The sequence below is a fragment of the Thunnus albacares genome, chromosome 24 (genome assembly GCF_914725855.1).
Source record: "Thunnus albacares chromosome 24, fThuAlb1.1, whole genome shotgun sequence".
Classification (NCBI taxonomy): Eukaryota; Metazoa; Chordata; class Actinopteri; order Scombriformes; family Scombridae; genus Thunnus; species Thunnus albacares.
This window is the reverse complement of record NC_058129.1, coordinates 17,152,987-17,165,149: the sequence shown is the minus strand read 5'-3', so window position 1 is coordinate 17,165,149 and position 12,163 is coordinate 17,152,987. Positions and strand designations below refer to the sequence as shown.

Sequence of the window (12,163 nt, the reverse complement as noted above, 5' to 3'; positions counted from 1 at the left end):
ATCATCTGTAGCAGCCATCATAAATATCATCACAGTCCAGGCAGGCATGTCAGTGCATGTCAATAACAGTATGCCAACGATTGCAATAAAAATAAATAGTGAGTGTACTGCACATGCCCTATGTTTCCATGTATTGCACATCTCGTAGACCGAGGCTGTCTGCATTTAAAAACCTTTTTATTTACAACTTCACATTATTTGGGATAAAAATAAGTTGATAAAACTTTTGCTTCAAACTGTGTGCAGCCACTCATGTTTACCTCCTGTTGCACAGAAAGAAATATTCATACTGTAGAGAGATACAAATTCTCAAAGCTTAACCTGGCGTTAAGCAGAGTTTTCTTATTGCCTGACATAACACTTGAAAAGCTAAATTTAGAGGATATATCTAGAATCTAGATCTGCAGATTTAACAGCTCAAAGTTGTTAAACAAAATTGTTCCTATAATTACGGGGTCACGGGTATCGTTCTGTAAGAGTCGATCTTTCTGTCCACGGAAATCACAGGAGCAGAGAGATGTGAGAGGAAAACTAATTTTCCTCACCGCTCTGTCCCTTCATTAATTCGGGACAAATTGGCCTGCTTGGAGCAGCTTTTGAAAATGCAAAACAGGTGGTGAGATGAAAAGGCTTCGAGCCGTCTGTTTGTTTCATCTGCCTGAGTTTTTGTGTGGAAACGGGCCAGGCTGGTTTCACCTCATGGCTCTGGAGAATGTAAAGGGCCCTTGAAAGATGAGGAAAAAAAGCAAAAATATAACAGCTCCATCTGTTTTTTTTTCCTCACGTCTTGCTCCTTCAGCGTTTTCAGCCACGGGGTATGTTTTACTGTTGTCATGCGGATGCCTCATGAAACCTCCAGTCATGGTGATTATCACAACTACAACTGAATGATTACTTGTTTCCCTGAATCTGTTTCAGAAAATAAAACCTTATCAACAATTTCTAACTTCAACGATTTCTTCATCTAAACCATCAACCTGTCTCTTAGACCCCATCCTAACTAGGCTGCTTAAGGAAGTCTTACTCTTAGTTAGCACTTCTTTAGTAGATATGATCAATCTGTCTTTAGTAACAGGCTATGTACCACAGTCCTTTAAAGCAGCTGTAATTAAACCTCCTCTTAAAAAGCCTACTCTTGATTCAGGCGTTATAGCCAATTATAGACCTATATCTAACCTTCCCTTGCGCTCTAAGATCCTTGAGATGGCAGTCGCCAATCAGTTGTGTGACTTTCTACATAACAATAGTATATTATTAGGATTTTCAGGATCAGGATTCAGGATTTAGAGCACTTCAGAGCACAGAGACAGCACTGGTGAAAGTTACAAATGACCTCCTAACTGCATTGCACAAACGACTTCTCTCTGTACTTGTCTTGTTAGATCTTAGTGTTGCATTTGACACATTTGAGACTGGAACATTTAATTGGCATTTAAGGAGCTGCATTACGCTTGTTTAAGTCTTATTTATCAGATCAATTTCAGTTTGTACAAGTTAACGATGAATCCTTAATGCACACAAAAGTTTGACACAGAGTTTCACAAGGTTCTGTACTTGGACCAATACTATTCACCTTATATATGCTTCCTTAAGGTAATTTTATTTGGAAACATTGTTATACAAATTATACCCAATTATATTGATAAATAAAGCCACATGCTACTAAACTCAGACAAAACTGAAGCTATTGTGCTTGGCCCTAAACACCTTAGAAACACATTATCTAATGATATAGCTACTCTAGATGGCACTACCCTGGCCTCCAGCACCACCGTAAGGAATCTGGGAGATATCTTTGATCAAGAAATGTCCTCCCACATAAAACAAATTTCAAGGACTGCCTTTTTCCACTTTTGTAATATTGCAAAAGTCAGGCACATCTTGTCTCAAAAAGATGCAGAAAAATTTGTTACTTCCAGGCTGGATTATTGCAATTCCTTATTATCAGGCTACCCTAACAAGTCTATAAAGACTCTCCAGCTGGTCCAGAATGCAGCTGCACGTATACTGACAAAAACTAGATAAAGAGATATATTTCTCCCATCATAGCTTTGCTGCATTGGCTTCCTGTAAAATCCAGAATAGAATTTAAAATCTTTCTCCTCACCTACAAAGCCCTTAATGGTCAGGCACCATCACATCTTAAGGATTTCATAGTACCCTATTACCCCACTAGAACACTGCACTTGCTCATAGTTCCTAGAGTCTCCAAAAGTAGAATGGGAGGCAGCTATCAGCCCCCTTTCCTGTGGAACCATCATCAGAGACACGCTCTCTACGTTTAATATTAGGCTTAAAACTTTCCTTTTTGATAAAGCTTGTAGTAAGGGCCACCCAGGCTCGCCTTGGACCAGCCTCAAGTTATGCTGCTATAGGCCTAGGCTGCCAGGGGACTTCCCATGAAGCACTGAGCTCCTCTCCTCCTCCCACTCTCCATCTGTATGCATTCATGTACCATTAATGCATGTTACTAATTCTGTCTATTGCATTGTGCTATGCTCTCTTTCCTCCTGCCCCCTCCCCCCTCTCTCTTTCTCTCTCAACCCAACCGGTCAAGGCAGATGGCCTCCCACCTAGAGCCCTTTTCTGCTTGAGGTTTCTTTCCGTTAAAGGGGAGTTTTTTCCTTGTCGCTGTCACCAAGTGCTTGCTCATGGGGTAATGTTGGGTGTATGTAAATAATATTGTAAAGAGTACATTCTAGACTTGCTCTATGTGAAAAGTGCCCTGACATAACTTCTGTTTTGATTTGGTACTATATAAATAAAATTGACTTGATTTGACTGTCAAGTTAAAAAACAAAGCTGCTGTTCTTATTTCCCTTTTAGACCGATAAACAGAGTCATGAATGGAGTATAATGCTCCTCTTCATCATTCCAAAAGGTGAACATTTCAAATACACTCCCTGCTGTTATCACACGATCAATTCATTGTGGAATTATCTGCACAATATTCCCATTGTAGTTTGTTAATTTCAGGAAGTTTTATGTTGAAACTGGTGTTAAAAAAGATGCTTCTGAAGGAGGAACAAATCATTTCTCAGAGATCAGCTCCTATAAGGAATAAATATCTCTTGTATATACACAAACCTGATTCACTGCAGCCTACATTTGCTAAATTGCTAATTGTTCACATTTGCAATTTTAGTTTCATACATTCCACGGGTCTTTTTAACCATCCCCTTTCTCTCAATAAATATTACAAGAAAGGTAATGTGCCACTCTGTTTAAACCATCTATCTGCTGTAAGACATCTTCAAACCTCCCCTGAGAGTCTGTGCTTCTTTCAGTTTGTTTGATTTGGGCGATGCAACTCAAGAGTTTCATGACAGAGACACAGTGATGCTCAAACCTAAATTTAAATCATCTCAATAACTTCTACTTGTATCATTTTTTTGTATCATAGATCGGTAAAACATATTGGTAGAGACATGGCACTACCATCCAGACCCAAATCTACACACATGATTGGGGCACAAAGGAAGATCATAATTAATAATATGGGGAAAGTGTGATGTGGAGCCTGAGAGAGAAGGAGACAATGAGATCAGACTGGTATTTATAGCCTTGGTGGAGGCCTATCCAGGTGTCACTGCATTACCTTAACGACACACCTTGACTGCCCGCTCCTGCAGAAAATGGCCAATCAAACCACTGCAGGCAGAAAGGGAGGGGTTGTAACACTTTGGGAAACAGTGATTGACATTTTTCACTATTTCCAAATAACTAATCGATTAATCAAGAAAATAATGAACACATTAAGCAATAATGAAAATAATCGTTATTTGCAGCATTGCTTTAAGTAGGGCAAAGATATCATTAAAAGAACATTTAACAACATATTAAAGTATATACAATCAATTAAAGGGGAATACATTAAATGAAAAAATAAGTTTGCAGTGATTAATTGCTGCAAATTTAATAAAGGAAATAAAAGTTTAGTGGAGAAAATGAATGAAGGGCACATTAAAAAGAAAGTACAAAGCTCAACCTCACAGAAACTGAATTTTAAGTGAGGTGACTGGACGTTTCTAAATGTTCTCTGTACTTCTGATGCAGAAATGTCCATTGAAGCTTGACTAACAGCTCTGCTCTGTTATAAACCACATTTCATGGCAGTTGTTCCCATTTTTGCTTATAAAGAAGCATGTTTTTTTTTTTTTAATTCTATTTGTACTTTTAACCTTTCTAAACATCTGGCTGCTACTCGTCGTCTGTTACCTGAGGGACAGACGACGATGGAATAAATTAGAGGTAAATCAGCAAGGGAGGCTCGTGTTTTATGGATGAGGAGACTGTGTGGGAAGGGAGAGAGAGACAGAGAAGTGCAATTAGAGTGAGTTGTGGTCTTACAAAGTCAGGTTGTTTGTGTGTGTGTGTGTGTGGGCATGACTTAGCCTACTTTCAGGGACACTCACCAGACTTAACACCAGCTAACTGGGATGGCTTGTATTTTTGTGTCAGTGGTTAAGGTTAGGATCACGGTTAGGTTTGGGCAAGTAGTGGTTATGGTTATGGTAAGTCTCCAGGAAATTAATGTAAGTGTATGTAATTTCCCCAAAAGTGACCTAGGTAAACATGTGTGTGTGTGTGTATGTGTGTGGTGACCAGCAGCCACGCCCTGTTTATAATTCATTTCATTGATCTCACACATACTCATTAGAAGGGAAATCAATGGAGGAGGAGGGCAGCGAGAACAATTAGTGTGTTCTTGATGACTCAGGTTGTGTTGTTGTTGTGTAGTAGTGTGCCGACTTTAACTTTTCCATCTTAAAGGATAGGTTCACAACTTTCAAAGTGTGTCTTAAAACAGCAGTCAGGTGTCCATATGAACAGTGAAAGAGGTTTTCCTCACTGTAATCATTCCTCCTGTTCATACTGGCTATTAAAAGATCCTTTCAAATGTGCTTTCAATTTAAGTAATGGGGCCAAAATCCACATTGTGTCCACACAGTCATTTTGTGCAAAAATGCATTTAAAAGTCTCTGTGAAGCTTATATGAGGCTTCAGCAGTCTGAGTTAGTCATATCAAGTGGATATCTGACACATTTACAGTCTTTTTAGCATCACATTCCCTCTTTGTGTTTCCTTTAAAGACGCTGCATATCCATAGAGGTGTTCACTTACTCTGGCTAAAGCAGAATTCATTAAAGGTAGAATTTGCTTAATGTTAATGCACTCAGTGATAAAGGACAGTCAAGAAACTGTCTGTAACGCCCACACAGTCCTGAACTAATCAGCTAAAACAGGTAACACCTGTGTGGGTAGAGCCTGGACATGTCAGGTCATTAAAGGTCAGTGATGTTGCTGTAGCTTCCCTCCAAGTAATTGATTTTAAAATTATACTTCACTAAACTCTTCACTCTGCTGCTGTTTAGTTTCCTGTGAGTAGCAAAGAATCTCATCCTGTTGTGAAATGTTGTGCTGCCATCTAGTGGTAGTTCTTTTTTATTAATCTTCATGCTTGTTTAATATAAATCATGTATAATACATTAAGGCTTTTAAAGTGTGCTCGAGAATTTTACATTTCTGAATTTTTTTTTCCTTTCTTCCAGAAAAGCTTTAGTTTCCATTCAACTGATCAGTATGAAAACTTGAAGAAAAGTGCTTCTAATTCTTGTCAAATACTCCATAATTGTTGCATAAATGCATGTAAGCCTAATTTTATTGTTTTCTTTGTAATGCAACCCTGTGAAACCCTTTTTATACTGTGATAAAACCATGTAACAGTCTATATAAATAATACACTTTTATATTATGATATCTCTTTTCTAGGGCCATGTACTGAAAGGTAACACAACAAACCAGGATGCAAGACATTTAAGGTACCTTTTTAAAATGTTTTTTCCCCAAAACAGATTTAAATTAAATGTGTACCCTGCAAATGTCCAAAACAACAATCAAGATGAATTGACCTGCAACATGTGATCACAACAGTTTCTTATTTAGAGAAAGAGCAATAAATACATTGGTTTATATCAAATCTATATTCAAATTACAATAGAGAGCAACTGACATATTTAACAGGTGAGACAATAGAAAAAAATAAGACAAAACAGATAAAGTGAAACTAAAAATACATAGAACATGTAATATAAGGTGGGATATAAAAACCCACTGACACATAAAATAGAATTCATACTGAATAATAATAATAGTAATAAAAAAAAACAAAGTTAAAACACAGATTACATAGAATGTATAAAATCAAGTACATATAAAATACAACATTTTAAAAGAAGTGTAGTAGTGCATATGTTTGAAGCAGACTGAGAGAAAAGCTAGTTAAAGGCTAAAGTGAAGAGATAAGTTTTTTGCGTTCTTTTAAAAATATTCAGCGAGCTGGCTTCCCTGATATCTATCGGTAGTGTGTTCCATAGTTTTGGGATGTAATTGACAAAGGCTGCATCCCCCATTTTCTTTCAGGTGTTGCTGGGAATATCCAATAAACCAGCAGCAGATGATCGCAGTGGTCTTGAAGGAAGATAGTTAAGAAGGGAATTAGCAATGTAGCTTGGTCCTAGCCCATCAAGGGCTTTGTATATAAGGAGGAGGACCTTAAAGTAGATCCTAAATGTCACAGGAAGCCAGTGCAGAGCAGCTAAAACTGGACTAATGTGTTCTCTTGGTTCTGGTTGATAGTCACACTGTAGAGTTTTGAATGAGCTGAAGTCTCAGAGGCTTTTTTTGGGAGGTGAGTAAAAAGTGCATTATAGTAATCAAGTTGGCTTGAAATGAAGGCATGAATAAGTTTTTCTGCATCTTTTGATTTATAAATGGTCGTACTTTAGCTATGTTTCTGAGCTGGAAAAATTATGTTTTTGTCACCTTGTTATTATGGGACCTGAAGCTTAGATCTCAATCAAATAATGCCAAGACTTGTAACCTCAGATTTTATCCAAGGGATTAATTTCCCCAGATTATTAAACAGCATTTCTCTTTGTGTTTTGGGGCCAACTAGTAGGATTTCAGCTTTGTCCTCATTTAACTTTTTGCTCATCCATTTACTTATTGTCAGAAGACAGCTAGTAATGGAGTTTATAGCTGGAGCATCATTTGGTTGAGCAGAGATGTACAGCTGTGTGTCATCCACATAACTATGGAAACATACATTGTGCTCTCTGATGATGTCACCAAGTGGTAGCATGTACAGTGAGAATAATGATGAACCACGGCAGCTCCTTTGTGGAATCTCAAAGCAGTTGCTGTGTTCCACAGACACATGATCTCCAAGACTGACATAAAACTTTCTTCCTTTGATGTAAATTTTGAACCAGATTAACACAGAAGTCAGGAAGACCAACCCACTTTTCCAGACGATTGATTAGGAAATCATTGTCAATCATAACAAAGGCTACGCTTAGGTCTAAGAAGATGAGAATTGAGACCTTATTTTATAGTAAGAAAACAGGATATTGTTTTCTTTAAGAAAGGAGTTTATTTGCAAACTATCTTTTCAAGTATCTTACTAATGAATGGAACATTGGATATCAGTCTATAGCTGATCAGTGCATTACTATCTGGGTTGGGTTTCTTTAATAAGGGTTTAACAACAGCTGTTTTGAAGGCATCTAGAAAGATGCCTGTTTGAAATGATGTATTTATAATGTTCAGGACATGGCTTGAAACACTGTCAAACTCCTGCTTAAAAATGCTGTAGGTACAGGGTCAATACATGAGGTGAAGGAGTTACACTCAGTCACAGTCTTGCAAAACTTAGTTAATCTCAGAGACAGGTAATGAGTCATAATCTCATATTGCTGGCTGCTCCTGGCCTCCGTATAAACTGTTTCCTTAATCATTACATTTGAAAAACTAGATCTAAAAAAAATTTCTGGCAGAGATCATCATGTCAAACCTAAAGTCACTATATTGTAAACTACTGAAGACAGTATTTGTACTTGGACTGCAGTAATATAGGAATTTAGTCAGATTCCTGATGTCAACTGATAATACATGATTATCATACTGTATCAGCATCTTGCATGTTTTCATCCAATGATCACAAGAAGACAATTATTCCCTGATCACCACGTTACCACCACACTGATGACTGGTTCACCATATTTCAAACCGCTTGTCTTTCTTAAAGGGAGTTCTGTCCACAATGTTGTTGTTGAAGAGTCTAGAAAAATACCAAAGCAGAGAGTAAATGTCACTCATACAGCCAACAATAATATGAATGATTGAATGATTATGAATTATTTCTCTGAATAATGGTGCACTAATTAAAGTTTGCTCACCGTACAGCTTCAATGGAAGGGTTGATGGAGACCAGCTGGAGTAACCTGTGTGTCGCAGCATCTGTGATCTTATTGTGACTCAGACTGTAACATGCACACAAACAAAAAAGAAAAAGTGAGGACAAAAGGTACATTATTATATAATATGGAGCCAGTGGCTGATATAGGCAGTACAGGTAAATGTCAGGGCGTCACTGCAGAAACACTAAAGTTCTCTTTGTCAATGGATTATGTTGACTTGCATTTCTGTCTGCTCAGACCAACACAAAGAGACACACACCTCTAAAACTGTGATCATTAAAACTAAAATCCACCTGATTATGTCTTTTCTTCAGTCAGTGAAAAACCTCTCGTCTTCATACAGTAGCAGGTATGTGCACGCTGTCAGACGGTCATTTTGATCGCACAGCTGAGTATCTTCATTAATTATTGAAGTTTTCTGACACTACTGCATGATCTAACACTGTAATTCACAGCGCTGAGCTGTTCAACATCCATTCCAAGTTTAAACAGTCAGATAATTCAGAGTATAGTGATCATCCTCAGGATGCATCATGAACTCCATCAAAGATCTCAGGATATTTTTTACTTCAAGTAAATCATCACACTTCATTTCCTCTGGAGAATCAGAATAAATTCTGCTGTGAATACAGATTATCTGCAGCCAGATTGTTGCTCTTCTCATGGTACTCACAGTAATGGCAAACTAGTTGTGTGCATGTTTATTTACCCAGATAACTAAATGTAAACTATTCTATTATTAGGTAAAGACAGTATTATAAAAGTACAGTATGTTTACTGTAGTACAAAGTTCTGTAAAAAAACAGGTATAAAAACATTTTCTTAAAATAAATGATAAGAGGAGAGATGGGTGAATGTATTTACTATTTTAGTAAATATGTACAATTAGTATAATGAGAAGCTACTATAATTAAATCTGTCAGTACCTTCAGTCAGTAATGTAAATGGGGCGCAGCAGTCTTTGTCATGATGTGTGTTAGCAGGACCACTATGGAAATGATTTATTTGAACTTTTAGTGTTTTTATCCTCTGTCATCACTCTTCAGTTTTATGTTTAACACTTTAATAGTTTTATATACTGTTTATAGTTTGATTTATTTTGTTGGTTTTGTGTTTCTGTGTGTTGGGCTTTTATTTGATTGTTTTCTTTGTGAATATGTGGAAAAGTGTGTTATGTGTCGGTTGCTTTATGATAGAATTAAACTAAACCAAACCTCTAACTGTACAGATATAATTGTCTTCTCATATACACACTGACAGCAACTTCAGTCTCTCCTGAAATCTAAATTCAACATAATCTCCCCTTGAAAGTGTATTTGGGGAACTCTATAATAAACTTGGGGTGCTGTAAGCTGTCAGCAGGGTTACTGTCTCTTTCTGCCTCCCTAAGAAGGAACATTTTTCTTCAGAAAAGCCGTCTTGCAATCCTCTCAGCTCATTAAACTTATTGTCTGTTTTGAATCTCACACCAACTCCACCTGCCTGTTGTGGTCAGCAATATGTTTTTGTGAGTTACTACCTCCGCCACTGACTAGACTAGAGCTGACACAGCATTATATACATTTTTGTGACATGAACACATGTATCTGTACAGTCTGATACTCACTTCAGGACTTGGACTTTATGCAGATGTTTGATGAGTGTGAGCAGCAGCTGGTCAGTGAGCTGACAGTGACTGAGGTCCAGCTCTGTCAGCCTGTCAGAGAAGTCCAGCATCTGGGCCAAACCTTCACAGGCACTCTGATTCAGTGTGGTGTGACTGAGGTCCAGCTCTCCACCCAGGGCTCTACACAGGGACTCTCCCCGTCTCACTGTGTCCCTCTCACTGCTCCCAGGAACCAGTGACACCAGCTGGAGGAGGACAGCTTTACTGGCTCTGAACAGGACGAACAGAGCAAAGAGCAGACTGTTACCATGCAGAAACATTACTGTGAACAAGTTTCTTCTCTGGTTTAGGTTATTCTTCCCTACCCGAGACGGACTCTGTCTAGGACAGGAAACAGCAGGTCCAGACTGCTGTCTTCCACCTCACAGTCTCTCAGGTCCAGCTGTGTGTCGTGGCTGCTGTGTCTCAGGATGGTGGAGACGGCCCTGCAGTCAACAAAGGTCAGACTCAGAGGCTCAGTCTGATCCTTCTCTGTCAGCTCCACACAGGAGGAGCAGGACAGATCCAGCCTGTGCTGTAGAGTCTTGAGCAGGCCTGATGGTGCCCCCTGCTGGGCATCAGAGGCAGCACAGCAGTGGATGAACCTCAGCAACAGCTTCCTGTCAACACTGGTAGTAGAATTGATTCAGAAATGTAAGAAAGTTAACAAATTATACACAAATAATACAATCATATCACTTCATTGTTCAGATACCAATATGACTAGCAGACTCACAAATATTCCACACAAATAATATCCATTTAAAAGATAGAGGGTATTAAAGAGTACAGTGTTATCATAACTGATAGTGATGAAAAACAAAGAATTCTCTTTCAACACCATTAATTAATCATAACATAAAAAGCAGTCCAATAAATACTCTAAAGTGTTATTGAGCAGGTTTACAAGTAAGAAAAGGCTTACTTTTGGTTACAACCTGGATTAGTCTACAGGGAATGAGACGTTGCCCAAAACAAAGCAGTGTACTGCAAGTATCTCGGGGTCTCCCAAAGATACTTTAAATGATTCATTTGTTGGAGTATTTAGGCAAATCAGCGAAGCATTATTGCCACCACATCACTGAAATAAATATGGTTGATAGCTGTGATCTTACACTGCTATGTAATGAAATAAGTAAAGACCAAACCAACAGTACTGCAAAGTGTTCAATAAGAGACTGAAGGCAGATTTTGGATGCTAGAGCTTACAGCAGAGCCCTCTGAAGACACCCTGAGTCTAATACATCAATCATAGGAGGTATGTAATCTATCTCATCTGTATCATCTAACATCTAAGGTGCTCTCCCAGTACGCTATCAGTGATGGATAAATGATATCCTGTGATAGAGAGTACTGATACAGCTACAGCGTTAAGAAATGAGCACTAATGTCTGACCTGAGTTGAGAGACTTTGTCCAGTGTAAAGAGGATGGACTCTATTTCCTCTGTTGGTATGGAGGTCCACTGCAGGTTTACTTTAACTCTGTCACTGTGTTGAAGGATGAAGAGCAGAGCAGCACAGTCCACCGAGTCCAGCTCTCTGCAGGTCAGGTTGAGCACATGATCCAATGACCTCAGTAAACTGGGTATCATGTGATGGGTTTGAGCTTTATAGATCTCTCTGATGGCAGTCAACACAAAGCCGGGACTGGGCCTGAAAGCATACAGTGTATTTACCAATAACACTCTGTCTGGTCCTACAATGAACAAACTGATGATGAAACAGAAGCCATAACAGAACATTTACAAATTATTAAATGGAAAACAATTTTATATCTGTGTCCAATAAAAGGGGAAAAATGATTTGACAACCTTTTGAATACAATCCTATCCAGAAAGGGAAGCAGATGTGTGATTCTCTCCTGTAAGAAGCAGTTCTTCCTCAGGTTCACAGTGATGGTCTGAGCTGACGACTGCTGCAGCAGATACTGAAGAACCTCCCAGTTCAGACAGCAGGAGGTCAGGTCTCCACCAACCTTACTGAAGAAGGAACAGGTCAAGTCCTCATCCTGGATTTCATGGAGGAGGGCCAGTAGCTGCTGCAAACTCTCTTTATTCAGTCTGCACATTTCATAATGAATATGTTTTAGAAAAGGTGAGTATTAATACATCAGACATTTTCATTAATTAGTGTGTGTTCATAAGGCTGAGGAAAGACTTTACTTGATTGTTAGAGGGCCATCGTGAAGCAGCAGTGAAGTGAGACCCTGAGCAAAGATGCTGAGCTCAGTCAGGTTGAACCGTCTGACTGACCAGT

At 38.6% G+C, this 12,163-nt stretch overlaps 2 protein-coding genes and 1 long non-coding RNA gene across 3 annotated transcripts in view; 1 reads left to right on the top strand and 2 right to left on the bottom strand.

Annotated features, from left to right (window-relative positions):
• LOC122976244 overlaps positions 1–12,163 on the bottom strand; it is a 1,153,509-nt gene that overhangs the window by 1,072,633 nt on the left and 68,713 nt on the right. The window lies entirely within an intron of this gene.
• LOC122976295 lies at positions 5,559–8,326 on the top strand. Its single transcript, XR_006400893.1, has 3 exons — positions 5,559–5,649; positions 5,773–5,822; positions 8,248–8,326. It is a non-coding gene; the product is annotated as an uncharacterized LOC122976295 (long non-coding RNA).
• On the bottom strand, positions 5,849–11,698 carry LOC122976276 (protein NLRC5-like). Its single transcript, XM_044344686.1, has 5 exons — positions 11,303–11,698; positions 10,233–10,535; positions 9,868–10,137; positions 8,241–8,324; positions 5,849–8,122 (listed from the first exon to the last, which is right to left on the bottom strand). The coding sequence occupies exons 1-5, from the start codon at positions 11,647–11,649 to the stop codon at positions 8,056–8,058; spliced, it is 1,071 nt and encodes a 356-aa protein (XP_044200621.1). The 5' UTR covers positions 11,650–11,698; the 3' UTR covers positions 5,849–8,055.